The sequence below is a fragment of the Microtus pennsylvanicus genome, chromosome 11 (genome assembly GCF_037038515.1).
Source record: "Microtus pennsylvanicus isolate mMicPen1 chromosome 11, mMicPen1.hap1, whole genome shotgun sequence".
Lineage (NCBI taxonomy): Eukaryota > Metazoa > Chordata > Mammalia > Rodentia > Cricetidae > Microtus > Microtus pennsylvanicus.
This window is the reverse complement of record NC_134589.1, coordinates 103,525,483-103,548,223: the sequence shown is the minus strand read 5'-3', so window position 1 is coordinate 103,548,223 and position 22,741 is coordinate 103,525,483. Positions and strand designations below refer to the sequence as shown.

Sequence of the window (22,741 nt, the reverse complement as noted above, 5' to 3'; positions counted from 1 at the left end):
ATAGTGCCTTTTACTACTGAGGAAATAAAAAAGTTATGGGAACACAATGAACCATGTCAAAGAGCTTGTGCTAATTTTTTGGGAGAAATTAATAGCAACTATTCCAAAAGTGATAGACTTAACCTCACAAAGAGAACTTCTTGGATTCTTCCTAGAATTGTACATGATGCTCCAATAACTGGAGCCCGTACGTTCTATACCGATGCAAATAAATCAGGGAAAGTAGGTTACAAGTCAGATGAATTGAGTAAGGTGGAACAAAGCCCTTATAATTCTGTCCAGAAGGCAGAATTATATGCCATTCTTATGGTGCTAAGGGATTTTAAAGAACCTCTTAATATAGTTACAGATTCACAATATACAGAAAGAGTTATCTTGCATATTGAAACCGCTGAATTTATACCTGATGATACAGAGTTGACTTCACTGCTTATCCAGGTACAAGATATAATCAGGAATAGGCTTTGTCTGATGTACATAACACACATCCGATCCCATATGGGTCTGCCTGGTCCTCTAGCACAAGGTAACGCTGAGATTGATCAATTATTGATTGGAAGTGTGTTGCAGGCCTCAGAATTTCATAAGAAGCATCATGTCAATAGTAAAGGCCTAAAGAAAGAATTTTCCATTACATGGCAACAAGCTAAGGACATTATAAAGAGATGTCCTACTTGTTCTTTCTATAATCAAACACTGTTGCCTGCAGGGAGTAACCCAAAGGGTACTAAGAGAAATGAAATCTGGCAGATGGATGTGTTCCACTTTATGGAATTTGGTAAATTAAAATATGTACACCACACCATAGACACGTATTCAGGTTTTCAATGGGCTACTGCCCTTAGCTCAGAAAAGGCTGATTCAGTAATCACACATTTATTGGAAGTTATGGCCATCATGGATATACCTGTACAAATAAAGACAGACAATAGTCCAGCATATGTATCTAAGAAAATGAAACGTGTTTTTGCTTATTATAATGTAAAACACATTATAGGTATACCAAATAATCCTACGCTTATAGAAAGATCAAACCATACTATAAAGGAGATGCTGAACAAACAGAAAGGAACCGAAAATACCCCCAGAAATAGATTACATAATGCTTTATTAACCTTGAATTTTCTTAACGCTAATGAGAAAGGAACAACAGCGGCAGAAAGACATTGGATAATGGAAAAGTCTGCTGAACTAAATCAACCGATTTATTTCAAAGATGTGCTGACCTCTCAATGGAAGCCAGATGTGCTACGTTGGGGAAGGGGTTTTGCTCTTGTTTCCACAGGAGAAGAAAAATTGTGGATACCATCAAAATTAATAAAGGTTCGATTCGAAGAGGAGAAACCTTTTGGAGAGGAGAAATGACAATTCATCCACAATGATGATATCCATACCAGTGGTTAAGAAAAACATATAGAATGGGGGCAGGGTTCTCTTCTTATCTCTGCAGGAAAACACTCATCTTCAAAAAATTCAAGGGACCCTGGATGTTTGAATACTGACAGATGAAAACTATTTACAAGCCAATAAGTGGCAAGAAAATCGAATAGGTTCCGTAAGTAAAATTATTCTACTCGTCTTTAAATATGTATTAATGTGCATTTATTTATAAATATATAGAGCTGGTTTTGAAGTTGGACTCTGGCTCAGTCCCTCTCCAATTCCAACCCTGTTGGTAAGAAAAAAAACCCAGAGTTTTTGGAGTTTCTGTCTCATGTCAAGAGCCATGATATGGGACAGAAAGAAATATGAGTTTAGAAAACATCTTTGCTTTTCTTTATATCTATCATACCTTTCATTGAATATATCTATCGTGCCTTTCATTGAATATATGTATGTCTGTATATGTCTATATGATTAATGTTTAAGTTTTTCACAATGAACAATGAGTTTTTCCTGCAGTGACATTTGAAGTTTCCAGGAAGAAGATGGGGCCCCACAACAACAACTCCACCTGGTTGATATGACGTCATGATACTGATAGCGCTACTACAAGACCTGTTTTGGGTACCAGCTGCACGAGACAATGCATCTTGTACAACATTCTGGCCAGACCTCCACAAAATACTCAGAGACTATTGGCAATTTTAAAAGACATTGATCTTGAAATTTAACCATCATTTTACTTTCACAGGATCCCCCAGAAAGAACGTCGCCCCCATGACAGCTGGAAGTAATTCCAGAGGACGACGTCCCCTCTCCCAGTAAAGTTTGCCCTTGGGTTTAGGGACATCATTTAGGGGTTGATTATAATTAGTATACAGCTGAGGGTTGGGGGGTTGGAGGAGGAATTTTATAAGCTCAGGGATGTTTTGGAAAAAAAAAAGAGGGATAATTGGATGATGGAATAATAGATTAGTACTTGTTGGTACTTGTGAGTTATTGTTTTGAGACAAATATATTGGTATAGATTCTTATATATTGATACAAAGTTAAATTATATTGACAATTGTATGCATGCATGCTTCTACCTGTTTAAAACATTTTTATGTATTGATACTGTATATTTACCATATTGCAGTGTACATTTCTACCTCTGATTAAGATACTTATATATTGTTTGTGTATTGATATATATTTACCATATTGCAATGTATATTTGCAATTGTTTATATTTTGAGGTCATTGTCCTCATTTGTTTCACAGTTGCTTATTGTCTTAGTCTTTAAGTTAGATAGGTATTGAGAATTATATAGATCAATTGTATTCTAAGTTTGTCATTTATAATTAGACTAATCAGGTTCTTTAGATACATAGAGATTATACTCAATATAGTAGGTTAATAATCTTTAACCTCTTCAAAGAGTTGTAGAAAATGGCCTTTAATCTAACTCAGAGTTTTGTGGTAGTGAGACACAATTGCTCCTGGCAACACCACTCTATTCCCAAGAGAATGTTGAGCACCAAAGACGCTCTACCTGGAGCCTTTCTTTTTGGCAGAACTGGCCTTTGGGCAAAGAAATGCCCATACCTTAACCACTGACAGAAATACAGAGTATCCGTAAATGGAAAAAACAGGACTGTCATATCCTGCCAAGACAGGGTAAGATAGTTTTGACACGTTTCTTGCCTTTGAAAATGGTATGTCAGTTATGTTAGGCCTTATCCAAAGTTGGTTGGCTTCAACGCTGTAAAAATGACCTTGGGTGATTGCCCAGGTAGCTAGTTGTCTCTGTCATTTGTTGCATGTTTTGGAAGTTGTTTGATTGCACTTCCTAATTACTCAGGTAACATTATTTCCCTTCTCAGATCTTCGATGGGGTTGAAGACTATATAAATATATATAAAAAGACTATATAAATATATATAAAAAAGACTTTCCACTCATGACTTGGCCAAGCTATTTATTATATAAGACTTAAGCTAGTTAGAATAGAATATTTGTACTGATTGTATATAATTTCATAGTAGGTTAAAGAACTCTCTTACTTAAACAAAAGGGGGAGGTGTTGCGGGAGCTCCTTCTGTTCCTTCAGCCAATAGCGGCTAAGATACCAGCCCATTGGGGTGTGGTCTCTCTCCCTTTAAAAAAGCAGCCACTTCCCTCTGCTCTCTCTCTCTGGCTTCCAGCTCTGCTTCCAGCGACTAGACTCCCTTCCTGATTGTGCAGAGGGCTGTTGTCTGGGATGGTGATCTGTAAGTTTTCCCCTTTAAATAAATAACCATTCTATTAATCATAATTCCAAACTGGTGTGGCATTGTTTGTGACTTACGCCTTCATAGGCAGAGAAGACAGAACTAAATTCTGGGAGGAAGAAAGCAGAGTCAGACAGATGCCATGGATCCACCGGAGACAGATGCTGGGAATTTTACCTGGTAAGCCACATAGCAATACACAGATTAAGAGAAATGGGTTAAATTAAGACAGAAAGATTAGCCAACAAAAAACTAGAGCTAATGGGCCAAGCAGTGATTTAATTAATACAGTTTCTGTGTGTTATTTCGGGGCTAAGCTAGCCGGGCAGCCAAGACAAACAAGCGGGCCCTCCTTCCAACATACAGTACCCTTAATTACTGTGTGAAAGCAAAGGAAGTGAAATGCAAGGTGCTTCTGTGCACAGAGACAGAGCCAGCTAACAGGGTAGGGAAGGATAGGTGACATGTTCCTGTCAGAAGACAAATCCAGGGTCTTAAGCATGTCAGGATACATACAGTACAGTTCTACTAGAATACATAAAACTATTTTAAAGATTTATCTTATTTTATTTATCTGTGTGTGTTTCTGTCTGTGTATGTGCCACATGTATGTGAGTGTGCCACGGGTTAGAAGAGGGGATGGACTTCAGATCCCCAGGAATGGAATTTTAGGTGGTTGTGAGCAGTCCACTTTGAGTACTAGGAACTGAACTCAGTGTTCTGGAAGAGCATCGACTGTTCGTAACTGCTGAGTCATCTCTAAAGCCCTCATAAAGGTATCTTTAAACACCTATAACCTTAGACATTGTTTTCTTATAAATAGAATAGTCTCTACGGAGCAAAGGATTTGTCACAATGGAGATGTGTAGGACAACATGCATCTATACTTTAGAACTTCCTATCTGATCTGGGAGCTACCATGGACTGTTAGCCTTAGATCCTCTGAGGAACAGGGACAGGTGTCCACAGATGCCCTCTCTGAGCCGACATTCCAGATACAGGCAATAAACCACACTGTAATTTTAGAATGTGTCTGGCAGTGCCACTGAACACATGGTCTTAGGGCACTGACAAGCCACAGCTTGCAATCAGTTAATAACAAGAAGACTCTAGTCCCCTGGTGTCTACCAGCTATGGCAACCAAGTATACAGTTTAGTTCAGATAGCACTGTGTGTGTTTGGACGTGTGTGTGCATGTACAGACCAGAGGATAACTTCAGCTGCCATTCTATTTAGTTGGATGGTTTGGGGTTGTTTGTTTGTTTGTTTGATTGGTTGATTGATTGATTTGGATTGACTGATTGATTGATTTGGTTTGGTTTGGTTTTTTGAGGCAGGGTTTCTCTGTTTAATAGCCCTAGTGGTCTTGGAACTCACTCTGTAGACCAGGCTGGCCTCAAATTCACAGAGATGACCTCCCTGGTGCTGGGATTAAAGGCATGCACCACCATACCCAGCTCTGCTGCCAGTCTTTAGGCACCACCCACCTGAAAAAAGGTTCTGTCAAATTTGCCTTAACTCAGTAAGTAGGCTAGACAGGCTGGCCAGAGAGTCCAGAATCTGCCTGTCTCTGCCTCCCCACCACTTCAGGCTGTTGTTGAACATAAGGTGCTAGAGATCACATAAAGAAACTCATTCTTACAAGGCAAGTCCTTCACTGCTAAGCCATCATCCCAAGCCTAGCATGCTTTCATATGAGACTTTCTCAATGAAGGAAGCTGACAACACAGGTTTCCATTCTGTAACAGCTGCAGGACTGCCAAGCATTGCAAATAAAGCAGGATGAGAGTTATCAGCCTTGGAGAGGCCTTGCTTAAATGGCAATATTTTGTCTGGTTAGCTTTGCAGTGATGGGTTTGGAACCCAGGACACCAAACCTAAGGAAATGCTAGACCACTGAGCTAAACCCCAGCCCCAAACGAGCAGTCTTTGAAAAATATATGGATGCTGGCTTAATGGCATAGGCACTTGCTCTCAAACGTAATGAGCTGAGTACAATCCCTGGAGCCCACAGGCGGAAAGAGAGAGCTCTAGCTGTCCTCTGCCTCCGCGTATACATATGCACACAAGTTCATAAATCTGATTTTTACATTCTTACAAATATTTAGGCTTAAAAACACAAGACACAATAACCATCCATCATGAAACTATCCCACTCACCAAGAAAGGTGTGCAGACCCAGGTGAATGTGCCCACAGCCGCCAGGTACGCAGATTTCTTTAGCACCTTCAGCTCTTCTTGCCTGATGTCCATGACCTTGTCCTGGAAGGCCAGTTCCCAGGCATATAACTTAAGTACTTTGATCCCATTGAGGATCTCATTCATCAGCTTGATTCTGTTGTCTTTGCTCTTCATGTGTGCCACCTACAGGGGAAGAGATCAGCATCCTGGGCCCTAGGCACAACCACAATTAGAAAGAGCTCCTCCCAGAGGTTGGGAGAGCTGGCCTTGGACTCCGTGAGCAATAGAGTCAGCTCCCAGACCACAGCAAAAGACTAGGCCATTGTAAAAGTTAAAACTTCTCCAAATCAGGTTGAATTCAACTGAGAGACCAACTCAGAGTTGAGGGATGGAGGTGAGACAAGGCTTCCAGGTATTCAGAGAAGAGGGGATGCCACCTTATGCTGCTAACATACCAGGAGAGAATAAATTATTCCTCCCTTCCTTTTTCCTATCTTCCTCCCTCCTATTCCTTCCCTTCTCTATCTCTCTCTTTTTCACAGGGTCTTTATAGCCCCCCTGGCCATGAACCCCTAGTCCTCCTGCCTCAGCTTCCCAGTGCTAAATAGACAAGAGCACACCACACCAGTTGGTTTCTTTCCTTGTAATTGATTCCAGCCACTCTCTGGTCATTAAACTACTGAAACGTGCCAGGACTGGCTGGTACTAGTCCTGACAAGCCATGACAAAGACATTTAGTTGTTAAATATTTTAAAACCACTTGGCACATCACCATGGCAGATGCTTTTCTAAGCATTTCAAAAACAGCCAAGCCATGTTCAGTCAGGCTGGGTCACCCCTAAGTCACAGATGGGGGAACCACATACAACTAGACCCGACAACAAAGATAGGAGCACTTCTTAAGGTGAGCCACTCATGGAAGCCTACTGATTCCAGGACAAAACCTGCTGACTGGCCTGCTCCATGAAGTCAGCCTACAAGGCTACCCTCCCATCATGGTCAACTTACCTGAAACCCCGTAAGTATGGCCAAGGACAGCACACACCCAACAACAGGGGCAGGGAAATGTGGGAGACTGAGAACATGGGATGTGAAGATCACAAGATCCACTCAGGACGATCAGCGGGCATGGAGTCAAATGACAAAACTCTTACCATCACAAATGTCCACTGGATTAAAAATACATGATAAAACTAGTGTTTTAGCCGGGTGGTGGTGGCACACGCCTTTAATCCCAGCACTTGGGAGGCAGAGGCAGGCGGATCTCTGTGAGTTCGAGACCAGCCTGGTCTACAAGAGCTAGTTCCAGGATAGGCTCCAAAACCACAGAGAAACCCTGTCTCGAAAAAACCAAAAAAAAAAAACTAGTGTTTTAAGGGATTCCTGAGTCTGTAGACAGCAGGTCTCTGTTTCTGATGCCTTCTCTCTGGCTCTTTTCCTTCTGTTTGTTTTGTCCAATTCCAACCAGTTAGCTTTTATTTTATCTTTAGCGTTCATCATTACAATATTATATTATATTATATTCCCTGAGAAGCCTGTTTGTTTTCTAATGAAAGACAGAAAGGGAATGGATCTAATGGCAGATGAGATGGGAAGGAACCGGAAAGGGTAGAGGGAGGAGAAACTGAATCAGGATATATTATGTGAGAGGAAAACTGTATTTTCAATAAAAGGAGAAAAAAACTTTTAAAACTTAAGAAAAAGTACATAATTTCATACCAAGTCTAATTATACATAAAATTATATGGCATGTGGAAAGATCCAGAGGTAAAGCCAGGCATGGCAGTGCAAGTCTATAATCCTCCAATTTGAGGCAGGAATACGAAAAGTGGGGCTAGTCTCGGTTTACAAAATAAAATCAAGACAAAGAGGGAGGGAGAGAGGGAGGGAGGGATCCACTTCAATGTGTTCACAGTGGCCAAGAAGGTAGAATGCAGGATACCATTGCTTCTAACCTATAAACTTAAGAAATTTAAAATTGTATAATAGAAAAGCACTTACTGTGTTAAAACACTTTTAAAAAGTGTGTCTCAAAATAAAAGTTAGTATTATATATAAGTATTATAAATAAGTAACCAATATAAAAGATGGAGGGAGGGAAGAGAGGAAGGGAGGAAGATAGACTCCCAGTCACTATGCTTGTCTCTGCTTGCCTGCTCAAACCAACTCTGGGGCATTGACCATGGCTGCCCTTTGGAAAACTTGCCAACTCTAAGGACAAGCCATTGTGGGAAGCAGTGTCCCTATATCACGGAACCTGGAATAGATGAGGCTGACCATCAAGAAACTGGGCAACCTTCATCAGGAAAGACCCAGGCCAGGGCTCAGGGTGGGGATTCATGGAGATGGACATCCTACCTGGTAGGTCTTGGTCTTCATGGCCATCACAGCATTGAAGGGTACCATGAATACCATCACAGCCACTCCAGCCAACACTGAAGGACCCAGGTTCTAAGGAAAGACAGGTGATAATTAGTCACTCGACACAGAAGAGAGCCCTGGTACTCACATTATCTATCGTGGACTACACAGTCCAGGCAGACCCCACCAACCAAATAGGGTGCCAGTCATTTATTCCTTTTACCCAAAGATGGGGCATCAAGCGTTTTCAGTTGGGGTCCTCCCAACCCTTTTATGAATATGCCGGTATTCTATCCCTTATCCAAAGCTCTTGAGAACCAGGTAAGCTACGTAAATTTGACTTTTGGAATCTTAGAAAAGCCTTAAGGTGCTGGCTAGTTAACGTCTAGCCTGGTGACTTAGTGCTAATCTGGGTGGCTGGAAGGGTGGCTACCAGATTGGCTAGCATCTGACACTGTAAGACTTGGGTTTCAAGGGGTTTCCTGCCACTCAGCTGGCACCAACAGTGTGGCTTGTGTACCACCTCCCTTTTTCTAGAAGGCGAAGCATTTTGTACTCGCCAGGCAGAGAATCCACAGAGATGAGCTGCAGCATCTCATCTCCCCCAGCTTTACGCCTGTGACCTTGACTTGCTAGAGACTCAAACCTGTTGCTGTGTGCCCTTGCGTGGGTGCCTTATCCTTGCTGAGTGTATGCATCTACATGGGTGAGAAAGTGTACATATAAACATACACACACACACACACACAAATTGATTCTGGCATCTTCCTCAGCAACTTTTCACTTCATTTCTCAAGACAGGGTGGTTTCATGAACCTGTAGCTCACTTCATCCCAATCCTGGGATTATAGACATGTGTTGCTAGGCCCATCTTTTTGCATGGGCAATATGGATCCAAATTCAGGTCCTCATGTTTACACAGCAGCCCTTTTATGGATTAAGCCATCTCCCTAGCGCCTCTGATGGTTTTTTATAATCAGCTCTGACTCTACTGTCCAATTAGGGCATTTTTAAGGCTGATAAAGGCTCTGGGGAACCTGATGCATTACAGCACACACTTCATGACACTCCCAGCATAGGCTCGCAGAACATTCTACAGTCAAATGCACTGATTTAAAAAATATATATATGTGTGTGTGTGTGTGTATTGTATATATATATATATATATATATATATATATATATATATATTAACCATTTGCATGTCTATTTGTACTTGTTGAGCAGGATATGATACACAAGCATTTGCATGTCTATTTGTACTTGTTGAGCAGGGTATGATACACAAGTGTGTGTGCATGGGGACTAGCATACACAGCTCATAGGGAGGTGTGGAGATGCCCAAGGTCATAGAACCCAGAATGGAAGAGACAGCCTAGTTCCAGGGCAACCTCAGCAGCCACCTTCCTACACTGTGAGGTTAGTGGTCTGAGTAAAGAAGTCCTGCTGTGGTCTCGAGACAGCCTTACTGTATAGGGCTGACCAGCCTCCATCAGATCCTTCTTTATGACTCACAAGCCACCCATGGAGGCTTTTCAACCTTTCACATGGATTACAGTTCCTAGGAAAGGGTGCACTCCACAGTATCCACTTGAAGATCTGTATTTAGCCATCTATTTTGTGTGTGTTGCTGGAGCCGCAGTGCAGGGCTTGCTCCCCAATAGCCAAGTCCTGGGTCTGCTGTTTTTCTTTCTCAGCTGCATCATCAAAGCATTTCGCTCACCACTCATCTCTATACAAACAGTGGGACCAGTGAGATGGCTCTGTGAGCACGGGAGCTCCCCATTGGGGAGACGGGGTCATCTGCTTGTCTGCAAGCATCTTGCCACCAAGTCTGATAACCGCCAATCCTGACTCTCACAAGTTGTCCCTGACCTTCACATGAGCTGTGGCACATAAACACATACATAAATAAATGTAAATCTTTTAAGTTTAAATGTAAACTCCATTTAGCAGAAGGAGATGGACTGTTGTTATTGCTGTTGCTTTGGTTTTGGTTTCTTTGGTGGGGGTTGTTTGTTTTTGCTGGTGTGATCATGTATAACACCATGGAAACTCCAATGCTATCTGTCTAAAAGTACAGTATGAGGACCAAAATCTACCTCAGAAGATCATATCATACACACTCCTATGCTAAGGAGAAAAAGGGAGGGCTAGGGAGCTGGGTCAGTAGGTCACGTGGCCTGAGTTCAGATCCTCAGGATCCATGTACACACATCTGTAAACCCGGAGACCTCCAGTGTGAGGGGAGGTAGAGCTAGGGAAACCTAGAAGCCTGCAGGTCGGCCAGCCTGGCATACACAGTTAGGAACAACAAAGAGACCCAACATCCAAAGTTATCCTCCAACCTCAAGTGTCAGAGCAGGGTCCAGGAATGGATTCCTATAGGACTTCTGAAAACTTGTGAGAACAATCCAAAAAAAGAAGACAAGAGTCTTGTGACCTCATTTTCCTGAAAACATGGAATGTGGGTTTTTTTTTTTTTACTCCTCCCAGGTGTAGTGGGTAGGAATGAGTTTACTTCAGATTACTCATTATTATTGCTTGCTGATGTTATTTAAATTATCATTTACATGCCTCTATGGAAAAACATGTTTTTGGCACATGTGGCTTGTTCTTGGTATTGTATACAGCTTGACTCATGAGAACTTTACTCATGTGACCTATCTTAACCCTCAGAGTATATATTGTCTGGAGCTCTGAATAAAGTTGGCTACTGCATTAGGCTTTAGTTTACCTTGTTTATTGGTTCTATTCTCCCAGGTCCCATTGCTCCTAGAGCCACTGTGTGTCCACACTCACACATGTGAATGTGACATATGACTGCAATGGGAGGCGGTCCATCAGCTGGGAGTAAGGAGGGTAATTCCTCTGGCTGTAGATGGAGCTCAGTGGTAAAGCACTTGCCTAGTATACAAAGGGGCCCTAAGTTTCATCCTCAGGACTAAGAAGAAGAAAAAAACAGAAAGAAAGAAAAGAGAGAGAAAGAATTCATGGGGGAATGAACAGGGCACGTGCTGTTCTGGGAGCCTCCTGGCTCACCATCTTCTCAGTCTTGGATCTATCACATCTTTCTGCAACGGGGAGGACTCATGACTCACGGTGGCCAGTCAGAGACTTCTCTTTCCCAGGCCACAGCCATTGATCCAGGGATGGAAAGAGGACTGAGCTGGTTAATCACAGTGCCCTAGGAGAGACCCATGAAGGCAATGAATGCCATCTGCTATTGTCTATAAAGATGACACAAGGGCATTATGAATGAAACCAATTAAAGAAAGCAGGGCCAAGAAATAACAAGAGAGAAAGCGAGCTCTCTAAACACAGCAGTTCTTCTGGACCCTAGGGATCTCTGAATTGTTTCAGTATGAGTACTCCTCCCCTGCAATTCCTCTTGTCTGCTCAGGCTAAGATGGATTTCTATTCCTTACAACAAAGAACTCTTGGTCAATATATGTAGGTTCTAATAAATAAGTTTGTTTCACATGAGGGGTAGAGTGGGAGAAAATTGGTGGGTTAACCATATAAAAGGTCATTAATTACATATATTTCATGAAAAGACTAACATGATCATGGTGATGCATGTCTGTTAACTCAGCACTGTGAAGGCAGAGGTGGGAGGATCTCTGCAAGTTTGCTGACAACTTGGTAGGCATAGCAAGTTCTAGGGCAGCATGAACTATATACCAAGACCCCGTCTCAAAAGGAAAACAACAGCCAGGCGGTGGTAGTGCACACCTTTAATCCCAGCACTCAGGAGGCAGAGGCAGGCGGATCTCTGTGAGTCCGAGGCCAACCTGGTCAACAGAACAAATTCTATGACAGGCTCCAAAGCCACACAGAGAAACCCTGTATCAAGAAAACTGGGAGGGAGGGAGGGAGGGAGGGAGGGAGGGAGGGAGGGAGGGAGGGAGGGAGGGAGGGAGGGAGGGAAGACCAAACTAGGTGTGGCAGTATCCATCTGTCATTCCAATGCTGGGCAGGCAAAGCAGAAACAAGGCTAGAGTTCATCGACCAGCTACCCCAGCTAGTCAGTGAGCTCCAGCCTCAGCAAGAGACACTCTCTCAAAGAATAAGGTGGAAAGAGATTGGGGAGGACACCTGAGGTCTACTTCTGAACCCTTTGTGTGTGCGGAGAGAGAGAGAGAGAGAGAGAGAGAGAGAGAGAGAGAGAGAGAGAGAGAGAGAGAGAGAGAGAAATGGCAATGCATATCTATCAAGTAACAGAAAGTAACCTGGATGACTCAAGGAAAGAATAAAATAACCAGGAACTGGCCAATGGACAGAAAATAAAATGTATGTGACAACAAGAAATGTTCTTTCCCATCCATACCTTCTCTGTCAGTGCCTAGACAAGGCCAGCCCTCCCTGCACAAAGAAACCAAGAGCAAACACATACCAGCCATAGGAGCCAGAGGGCTAGGATGACTTGCAGAGGGGCTGACCAGACCATGTTAATGTATGTGGCCAAATCCATGAAGCGCTGGGCATCCACGGACATGAGGTTGACAATCTCCCCAACCGTAGAAGACTTTCTAGCTGAATTGGTGATCACAAGGGCCTGTGGGATACAGAAGAGGGGAATAATTGAACTTCCAGGTAAAGACAAAGAGTTGTATACTGTCCCCAGGCCCTGGACAAGACACTGGACAGTGGTAACTGCTGATCTCTCTGCTCCCCATCCTGAGTACTTTCTAAACCAAGGCCTTGCACATCTCAGTAGGCAGGCATGTCACCTGAGGGTGGAACCCTGTGCTTTCTTGATCAGCAGGTCTGCGGTAGGCTAGGAATCGGGATTTCTAAGAAGTTCAAAGGTCATGACCATGCTGCTGGCCCCAAATCCCAACACAAGGTTCTCGGCCTTAGCACTCTGAGATTGGGAACTAGACAATGCTTTGTTAGGCCAGTCTGCATACTGACTGCAAGGCAGTCTCTGGCCTCTACCCAGAAAATTGTTGTGGTACCTAAAGTGTCTTGATGTGTTAGGGGCAAGCTGCTCTAGAGGATATATCTATCCAGGACACTTGTTCTCAAGCATGGTTGTACACAATCATGTGGGGAGACTTAAAAAATACACCTGTGCCACTCAACACAGCAAACTGGACTTCAAGGTCCCACGGGTCTGGGCTGCAGCCTATGCACCAGGACTCAAGCTAACAGGCCAGGGTAACAGGGGTAGGAACACTAGGAAAGCCGCCACTCTTGCCAGCCTGTGAGCCAGGTGGCGCTGCTGCCCCAGGGGCCAAGGCACGAGTGGCTGGAAGATCACTAAGTCTCTTGAAGTTACCTGTTTTCTAATGAGAGAAAGAAAGAAAGGGTGTGATCTGGGTAAATGGAGAGGATCTAGCAGAAACTGGAGGAGGGGAAACTTTGATCAGAACATATTATATGGAGAAAATCTATTTTCAATAAAAATTTAAATTATGGGGAAAAACCAAACAACAACCAAAAAAAAAAAAGTGGAGTTGGGGCTATGGCTCTGGGATAGTCCCTGCCAATCATGTGCACCTCCAGCATGGCAAAATAAAAATATTTAAAGCTTGTTCTCTGCTGTCCAAGAATCACACTACCTCTTTGGTCCAAATCCAGGATGAGAGTGACGGCAAACCCAGGAATGAACTAAAGATTTAACATTCATTGCTTTTCTTTAAAAAAAATTAAAATTAAAAAAACTGCACGATATTTAAGTATGTGTATACAGGCTTAAGCAGTCATGGTGCACATGTGGAGGTCAAATGTTGTCCTAGACTTCCAGATTGTTTGAGACATTACTGTGCCCAAGCTATCTTGCTCAGGGGTTCTCCTGTCCCCACCTCCTATCTCGTTGCAGGGTAAATACAGACATGTACTACTAGGGATTCTCCTGTCCCCACCTCCTATCTCACTGCTGGCTATACAGACGTGTTCTGTCATGTTCTTTACATGGTTCTGGAAATCCAAACCCAAATCGTCAGGCTTTCACTTTACCTAGTGAGCCTCCTCAGCCCCTGAACTTAGATCTCCACCCATGACTTCATCAGAGATAGCCAAACCATCTAAGAAACCCAGCTACCCAAAGGCAGCATGTGGGTTCACTGACATCCCACACATCAGCCACTGAGAACCACTTTGTTAATGGACAAAGTTTGGCGGTGGCTACCCTTGGCCCCATGGTCCCCATCATTTCTTTGCTGAGTCCCAGCTCAGCCATCCTGATTCTGAGGTCACAGGATTAGGTGTGGGTGCCTGGCCTACCTTGCGGTAGACAGCGCCCACCACAGCTGTCTTGATGCGCATGCCGCTGATGAAGCAGATGTGAAAGTACTGGTGCAGAACCAATGTCTGCAGACAGGAGCTGACGAACAGCAGAGCTGTGTAGAAGTAGCCCTGCCAGTCGGGGGCCTCCCTGTCATTCACAAAGTTGATAATCAATCTGTTGGGAGAGGAGAGTGTGATACATACATCAAAGGGAATTACTTCCAAGTGACCACAGTGATTTCCACCTGAGCCACAGGAAGTCAGACAACACTTTACGTCACAAGGGTGATATGACTGCCAGGTGCCAGCCTCTTACAACGGGGACCTCTGCCTTAGGATCACCACACTGATAGATCTATCTCCCCACCGGCAAGTCACCCAAAGGTGGTCAAACAGAGCACACTGGGACCAAGGTGATGGAGAGAAAGATGACAGAGGCCCCCTTGCTGTCTTCTTGGTTTCCAGTTTGCAGAGGCTCATGAAATCTGCCTGCACATCCTTGTTCTAGACAACCCCACATTCTCCCAACTTTGGATTCAGGAGGCTTCTGTGGCTTGCAGGTGGCTACAAGTCAGATGGCAGCTAAATGAAACTGGGGAAGGTGAAGGGAGTGGGCCGCAAGTCTGCTCCTGCACACGGCAGGACCACCCAGGTACTTAAGAGGAACCAAGCAGTCAGGTAAAAGTTCTTACTTCAAGATCTCGGGGCCAGCAAACATCATCAGATCATGAAGGGCCTTGAACAGGAAGCTCATGAGGAAGTAGGGCCCAAAGGTCTTATATAACACCTTGAACAGAGAGGGCTCCTTGTCCTGCTGGGGGGACTTGACAATCAGCGCCTCGACCTCCTCATTCACATCCAACTGGGAACTTCCCTTGGGCTTGCTGGGATCTTTGGATGATGCATACATAATCTGCACAGGCTGCCTGTAACACAAAGAAGGTAAAACAATTATTGGGTCCACCAGAGAGGCAACCCACAGTCAAGAGTAAAAAGCAGAACCCAAGACAGTCACCATAGAGAGGCATCTTAATGCAAGAGGTGTGACCCTGGACTCAGGAGCCCCGAGTCCTGCCTGGCTGCAGCTGCAGGCACACTAAAGCTCACTTCCTCTTTTGCAAAACAAGGCTCATAGTAAGCCAGGTATGGCAGTGCATGACCGTAGCCCCAGTGCTGGGGAAGCTGAGACAGAAGATCACAAGTTTGAGGCAAAAAAAAAAAAAAAGAGCAATAAAGTGAGTGAGGCTCTATCCAAATAAATTAAAAGTTCTGTCTATCTCATGAGGTGGGTGTGCAAACTGAATAAGTGGATATAACTGAAAAGCTTGGTGGCATGGCAGCCCTAAGCTCATATGACACACAAGTCCTCTCATAAGTTCAACTGGCTTCCCCACAGCAATAGACTGATGTGGGAGCCCCTCTGTGTGCTGTGAACACCATAAATGAATAAAGAAACTGCCTTGGCCTGTTGATAGGGCAGAACTTAGGGAGGTGGATGAAACTGAATTCTGGGAGGAAGAAAGCAGAGTCAGAGAGACGCCATGAATCTGCTGCCAGAGTAAGACATGGGCCAACACTTTGCCAGTAAGCCACTGCCACATGGCGATACACTGATTAATAGAAATGGGTTAAACTAAGATGTAAGAGTTAGCCAATAAGAAGTTAGAGCTAATGGACCAAGCAGTGTTTTAATTAACATAGTTTCTGTGTGATTATTTCGGTTCTGGGCAGCCAGGACAAACAAGCAGCCCTCTTTTCCTACAATGGATCAGTTCTAAACCTGTAATGGGAACTCAAGAGACCCAGATGAGTTTTAAAAAAAAATCATCCTTAAGAATAAAGCTGAGCCTCATACTACTCAATTCAAACTGTGATGTCAAGACAGGCACAAGGAAGTTACAGAGGACCGGTGTAGTTGAACTAAAGGTCCAAAAAATTAAAGATTCAGAAGCAGACTTTTAATCCCAGCACTCAGGAGGCAGAAGCAGACAGATCTCTGTGAGTTCAAAACCAGCCTAGTCTACAGAGTAAGTTCCAGGACAGCCAAGGCTACACAGAGAAACCCTATCTAGAAAAACCAAGAAGAAGAAGAAAGAAATCCAGAAACAAGTGATTTTTGTCAAGCCCATTCATTGGCAATAAAAGAGTCTTTTCAAAAACTGGTGATGGGCCAGGCAAGATGGGTCATGCCTGCAATCTTAGCACTTGGGAAGTGAGGCAGGAGGTCTATCAAGAATAGAAAGACAACGTAGGCCACACAGTAAGTACCTCTCTAAAAACAAGGCAAAAGGAACCAACAAACAAAAGTGGTAGGAAACTAGACAGCCACATGCAGAGAATAAGCTAAACTATGACCTTACACTGTATAGAAATGAAAGAGTTTTTCATTTATGTGCATGTGCATTTGCCTACATGAGTTTATGCACATCATGTGAGTGCAGTATCTGTGGAAGCTAGAAATGGGTGTTGGATCCCTAGGAACCAGAGTTACAGGTGTATCTGAATCTTGGGAACCAAATCTTGGTCCTATATAAGAGCAGTATGAGCCATCTCTCCAGCCCCACAGAAATGTACTTAGAATGGATCCAACTTCTACACTCAGAAGCTAAGAACTACAAATCCTGTTGTGCATGGTTTACACACACAGTCCCAGAACTTGGCAGATGGAGGTAGGAGACTCTTGAAGTTCTGCCTAGGTATGGTTATATGTCAAAATTTTATCTCAAAAGTAAAACAAAATAAGAAGACACCACCTCCAGCACCACAAAACAAACCACCACAGCTACACAAGCTTCCAAGCAGCCTTGTTTCATAAATCTAAGTCCTCAGGTGGTCACAATGACTACCACAGTGACCATCCTCCTGTGTGGTTCTGTAGTTCTGCCCTGTCCTACATAGGCCAGTCAGGAATGAAGAAGACAAATACCCCAGCAGGATCCACACATGTGAAATGCCAGTCTGAAGTCACCTAAGTCTAGACTCTTCCCTCCATCTGCAGACACAAGTCTATACAGACTGTGTTCTTACACATTTAAACACAAAGTGTCCCCTCTTATCCATGGATACTATAACCTATGTTTTCTTACAAATATCTCTGATAAAAGTTTAACCTACAAGTCAACCAAAAATTAAAAAAAGAGACATTTATAATAAAAATGACACGATATCGTCATGTTTTGTTACTCTCAAAGCATCTTTTATTCTGTCCTCATCCTTCTTATGATACTAAGAGATGACAGATGAAGTAAGGCAAATGGCAGGCTCTGTGATGCAGCTTTAGGCTGCTACCTAAGGTCACTCTCCCAAAAGCACCACCAACCTAATACTGGCAGGTGGGTAGTGTGTACAGTGTGGACACAATAGACAAGAGGACAATTCATACCTGGGGTGACAGAATATGACGGAACAAGAATAGTGCATAATTTAAACCTTAAGAATGGAATTTTAGATGTAATATTTTCAGATCATGTTTGATCACAGGTATCTAAAACTATAGGTATGGGAAGAGCATATCTCAGTCTTTTAAACCATCACCTGTTAGAGTAATTAATAGCTACTTCATTTTGTTTTATACTACCTATTTTCAGATAAGTCATTCTTTACAAATTTCTCTCTGGAAAAGATACTCTGTTCCCCTTTGCCTGGTGCTGTGACTCCTAAACCAGCAGCAACAACAAAAACCTTATGACAGCTGAGACATGAGGTATTACAGTCAACTATTACAGGAGAAAGGTTTGGTCCCCAAACCTCCTAAAAGAATGTTTTTCATTTGTCAGAACATGGAACAGCAGTGGTCTTTAAATAAGATCAAAGGGCAAGGCTAAAGACTTGTTCATCTGTTCTAAAATTTAAAAAAATATCTCACTTCCCAGAAAATAATGTGTTCACCTAAAGAAGTAGAAACTGACTCAGAAGACTAGATAAGTGGTAATCCAGGGAATGTTCCAATTGAGAGGAAGGTAAATACTCCCTTTTAAATGACAAGGATGGTCATCAAGCCTAGATATGGAACTCAATCCCTCTCTATGAGAGCTCTTTGAGCCATGAGTTCCCAAAGACGGAGCTTGGAGACTGACAGTTCTTCCATCTCCTCAAGATGTCCTGAATAAACCTGAAGCCCTATGAGTTGTCCAGCATGGGTGTTGGGAATCAAATAGAATCCTTTGGAAGAGCATCAGGTACTTTCACTGCGTCATCTCTCCAGACTGATTTTCCTAATTAGATACACTGGCCTTGGCACACCGTCCATTTAGGCATAGAATACTGGAGGGATGAGGACCTGTCCACTTTCCACTTAGCATAAGAGCTTTGCGCTTTCTCCCTCAGCTTTGAGCAGTGATTCTAACTTCTACTTACATTCTAATGGGTGTTTGGGTTTGATTCTATTTTGGGCTATCACAAACAAGGCATCTACAAGTCTATACAAGCCTTATGAGAACCTAAGTTTCCAGTTCTGTTGGGCATCTGCCTAGGGATAGAATGACAACAGGTAAGTGACTCCATTTAATTCAAAACCAAAACAAAACATCACCCAAGCTCTTTTCCACAGCCACTGAATCACTTGATAGTCATGCCAACAGGAAACATGATCCAAAACAGCCTCACATATAAGGGGAGCACAGGCTGAGGAGAACACAAAGTATTATCACAAACCAGGGAAGCACTGGGCCAGAAACAAAGACAGGAGCAGGAGGCAGGGCAGGCCAGATTTCCAAAGGAGCCACTTAGGGCCAAGAAACCAAGGCAGACTTCCCAACCCACGCTTCTCTCACCACTTCCCTGGACAAGCAGAACTCCCTGCAGCCCAGAATCCATCTCAGCTTACACCTTTTCTCTGGATAAGTGGCCCTGCCAAGTTCTGACCCAACAAGATTTGTCCCCTACCTCTCCCTATCCACAGGTGTGTAATGTGCTCACATCTCTGGGAAAAAGAACAATGAGCATCCCTGAAGGTCATAGTCTTCATGGAGTCAGTCTTTGGGTGGCAGCTTTCAAGCCTAGTGAGCCAGTTCCTGCCACACCCTCTCCAGCAAAACAGAAGGGTCCAGGCCAAAGCTGCCCCAAGTGAGTAAACACAACTTGTCTAGAAAAGTTGCCCAGGGTTGATCCAGCACTGAGGCATGGTCCACCAGATGACATTTATCTCATAAGCTGCTCAGAAAACCCGGAGAAGAAAATGGAGGCTCAGTGGCACCGCTGTCCAGTCTGACAACCTGAGTTCAATCCCCCACATGGGAGAAGGTGAGAACCTCTGGCCTGCATGCTATGGCAAAGGCACACCCACACAGGAATAAAGGTACACAGGAATAAATATAGAAATAGAATATAAAAATTCAATCCAGCAACAACATTCAAGAAAGATTTTCAGACACCGAGTAAGGAGGGCAGAACATACACAGCAGCAGAACCAAGTTCCAGCCTGGCAGATGGCCTCGGCTCTCCTTCTGGGAAGCTGACCAATCAGTGATGTCAAGATGTAACTTACAGCCGGCCGATAGTGGCGCACGCCTTTAATCCCAGCACTTGGGAGGCAGAGGCAGGCGGATCTCTGTGAGTTCGAGACCAGCTGGTCTACAGGAGCCAGTTCCAGGACAGGCTCCAAAACCACAGAGAAACCCTGTCTTGAAAAACCAAAAACAAAAACAAGATGTAACTTACAAACAACACAGGAGGGAGTTGCTGAGAGCTCCCTTTGATGTTAAACACTCCCACTCCACCCCATCTGATGAAGGAGAAACTGCAGTCTAGGGAGGAGATGGAGTTTCCCCAGAACCAAGAAACTTAAGAGATTCAGGCCAAGGTGGCTAAAGGAAGGTAACAGGTCAGCCTAGGCCTCATCTGCCTTGCCTGAGAGAACACAGAGACGTGACACTCACTTCCTTGACTTAGCACATTCCTTCTTCCAGTTATTTATCAGCACAGGGACGACTTCTTCTGACGTGTCCTCCTTATTCAGTGACCAGAGGTCACTGCTCTCCAGGGGCTGGCGGTAGCCCTGCACCATCATCCTGGGAGCAAGGCACAAAGGGAGACACATGAGCAATGAGAGTACCGTGGGGCTCCCCTCACACACCTGCTATCACTGTCCAGCCATGACTGGGAAAGCTGAGGATGAGCGGATATGAAGGCGTATTAACTAATTATGGCTAAGTCTACTAGGTCTTTTAGGGAAATGGGCCTATATAACAGTGTGTTTACAAAGAAGTACCTGGGTGTTTCTAATTATTGTTCTGCACTGAAAATTTTATTTCTAATTATTTTATTTGCAAACAAGGCCTCATGTAGTCCAGACTGACCCCAAGTTCTTTATATAACCAAAGATGATTTTGAACCTGCTTTTCCTGCTTCCTATGAAAATATCGGGCAATTCTACGTGTTTTCTTGTCATTGATCATGTATTTTTTATGTATTTCCTGTGATGTGCATATGTGACTTTACTGTAAGCTAGGGGACAATAACAACAACAGCAGTCACCACTCTGTATCTATGGGTTTGAAAAGCTTTGTTTCGGTCACATATTGAACTTGAGTTGGAAGAGGTGAGTCCGGTCTCAAAATGGAGGGCCATGATCCAAAGGAACCAGAACAGTTGAGGAAACTGTTTATTGGTGGTCTGAGCTTTGAAACCACAGATGATAGCTTAAGAGAACATTTTGAGAAATGGGGCACACTTACAGACTGTGTGGTAATGAGAGATCCCCAAACAAAACGTTCCAGGGGCTTTGGTTTTGTGACCTCCTCTTGTGTTGAAGAGGTGGATGCTGCAATGTGTGCTCGGCCACACAAAGTTGATGGGCGTGTGGTGGAACCAAAGAGAGCCGTTTCTAGAGAGGATTCTGTAAAGCCTGGTGCCCATTTAACAGTGAAGAAAATCTTTGTTGGTGGTAGGAAAGAGGATACAGAAGAGTATAACCTGAGAGACTACTTTGAAAGGTATGGCAAGATTGAAACCATAGAAGTTATGGAAGCCAGGCAGAGTGGGAAAAAGAGAGGATTTGCTTTTGTGACTTTTGATGACCATGACACAGTTGATAAATTGTTGTTCAGAAATACCACACTATTAATGGGCATAATTGTGAAGTGAAAAAGGCCTTTCTAAACAAGAGATGCAGTCTGCTGGATCACAGGGAGGCCGTGGAGGTGGATCTGGCAATTTTATGGGTCGTGGAGGGAACTTTGGAGGTGGTGGAAGTAATTTTGATCATGGTGGAAACTTTGGTGGAAGAGGAGGCTATGGTGGTGGAGGTGGTGGCAGCAGAGGTAGTTATGGAGGTGGTGATGGTGGCAACTATGGTGGTGGTCCTGGTCACAGCAGTAGAGGAGGCTATGGTGGTGGTGGACCAGGCTATGGAAACCAAGGTGGTGGATATGGTGGAGGAGGAGGAGGAGGATATGACGGTTACAATGAAGGAGGAAATTTTGGTGGAGGTAACTATGGTGGTGGGAACTATAATGACTTTGAAAATTATAGTGGACAAGAGCAATCAAATTATGGACCCATGAAAGGGGGCAGTTTTGGTGGAAGAAGCTCAGGCAGTCCCTATGGTGGTGGCTATGGATCAGGTGGTGGAAGTGGTGGATATGGTAGCAGAAGGTTTTTAAAAACCAGCAGAAAAGGGCTACAGTTCTTAGCAGGAGAGAGAGCGAGGAGTTGTCAGGAAAGCTGCAGGTTACTTTGAGACAGTCGTCCTAAATGTATTAGAGGAACTGTAAAAATCTGCCACAGAAGGAGCGATGATCCATAGTCAGAAAAGTTACCGCAGCTTAAACAGGAGGCCCTTCTTGTTCAGGACTGTCAGAGGCACAGTGTGCAAAAAGTGCAGCTATTGATGAATGCAATGTAGTGTCAATTAGATGTACATTCCTGAGGTCTTTTATCTGTTGTAGCTTTGTATTCCTTTTTCTTTTCATTACATCAGGTATATTGCCCTGTAAATTGTAGTAGTGGTACCAGGAATAAAAAAAATTAAGGAATTTTTAACTTTTCAAAAAAAAAAGAAAGAAAAGCTTTGTTTCATGTAATTCCTTATGCAGAAGAGCATGTCAGTTATTTAGACTGCATTAGGGTCATCCAGCATCTAGAGATAATTCAGAATACAAGGCAGCTGTGGTTAAATGCATATTACTCTGCTTTATATGGAGGGCTGAGCATCAATCAGAAAGTGTAGTATCTGCATGCTTTTCTGGAACCAAGCCTGCTGGATACCACATTAAATAGTTATAAAACACTTCAACCCAAAGGCAAGCCTCATAGCCTAAGTACTTATCACACTGGAGTTCATAAAACTGGAGGCTAGTTGGTGACCTTGCAGACAGTATGGGCGGGAACA

The 22,741-nt window shown here is 43.6% G+C and overlaps 1 protein-coding gene and 1 pseudogene across 1 annotated transcript in view; one reads left to right on the top strand and one right to left on the bottom strand.

Annotated features, from left to right (window-relative positions):
• Positions 1-22,741, bottom strand: part of Abcc1 (ATP binding cassette subfamily C member 1 (ABCC1 blood group)) — a 151,980-nt gene that overhangs the window by 56,153 nt on the left and 73,086 nt on the right. The window contains exons 7-12 of the mRNA XM_075942117.1: positions 20,289-20,420; positions 15,105-15,338; positions 14,410-14,587; positions 12,575-12,736; positions 8,176-8,268; positions 5,797-6,000 (exon numbers count right to left, since the gene is read on the bottom strand). Coding sequence (XP_075798232.1) covers positions 5,797-6,000; positions 8,176-8,268; positions 12,575-12,736; positions 14,410-14,587; positions 15,105-15,338; positions 20,289-20,420 — 1,003 coding nt within the window. The remainder of the gene's footprint in view (positions 1-5,796; positions 6,001-8,175; positions 8,269-12,574; positions 12,737-14,409; positions 14,588-15,104; positions 15,339-20,288; positions 20,421-22,741) is intronic.
• LOC142831738 (heterogeneous nuclear ribonucleoprotein A3 pseudogene) lies at positions 20,926-22,218 on the top strand (annotated as a pseudogene).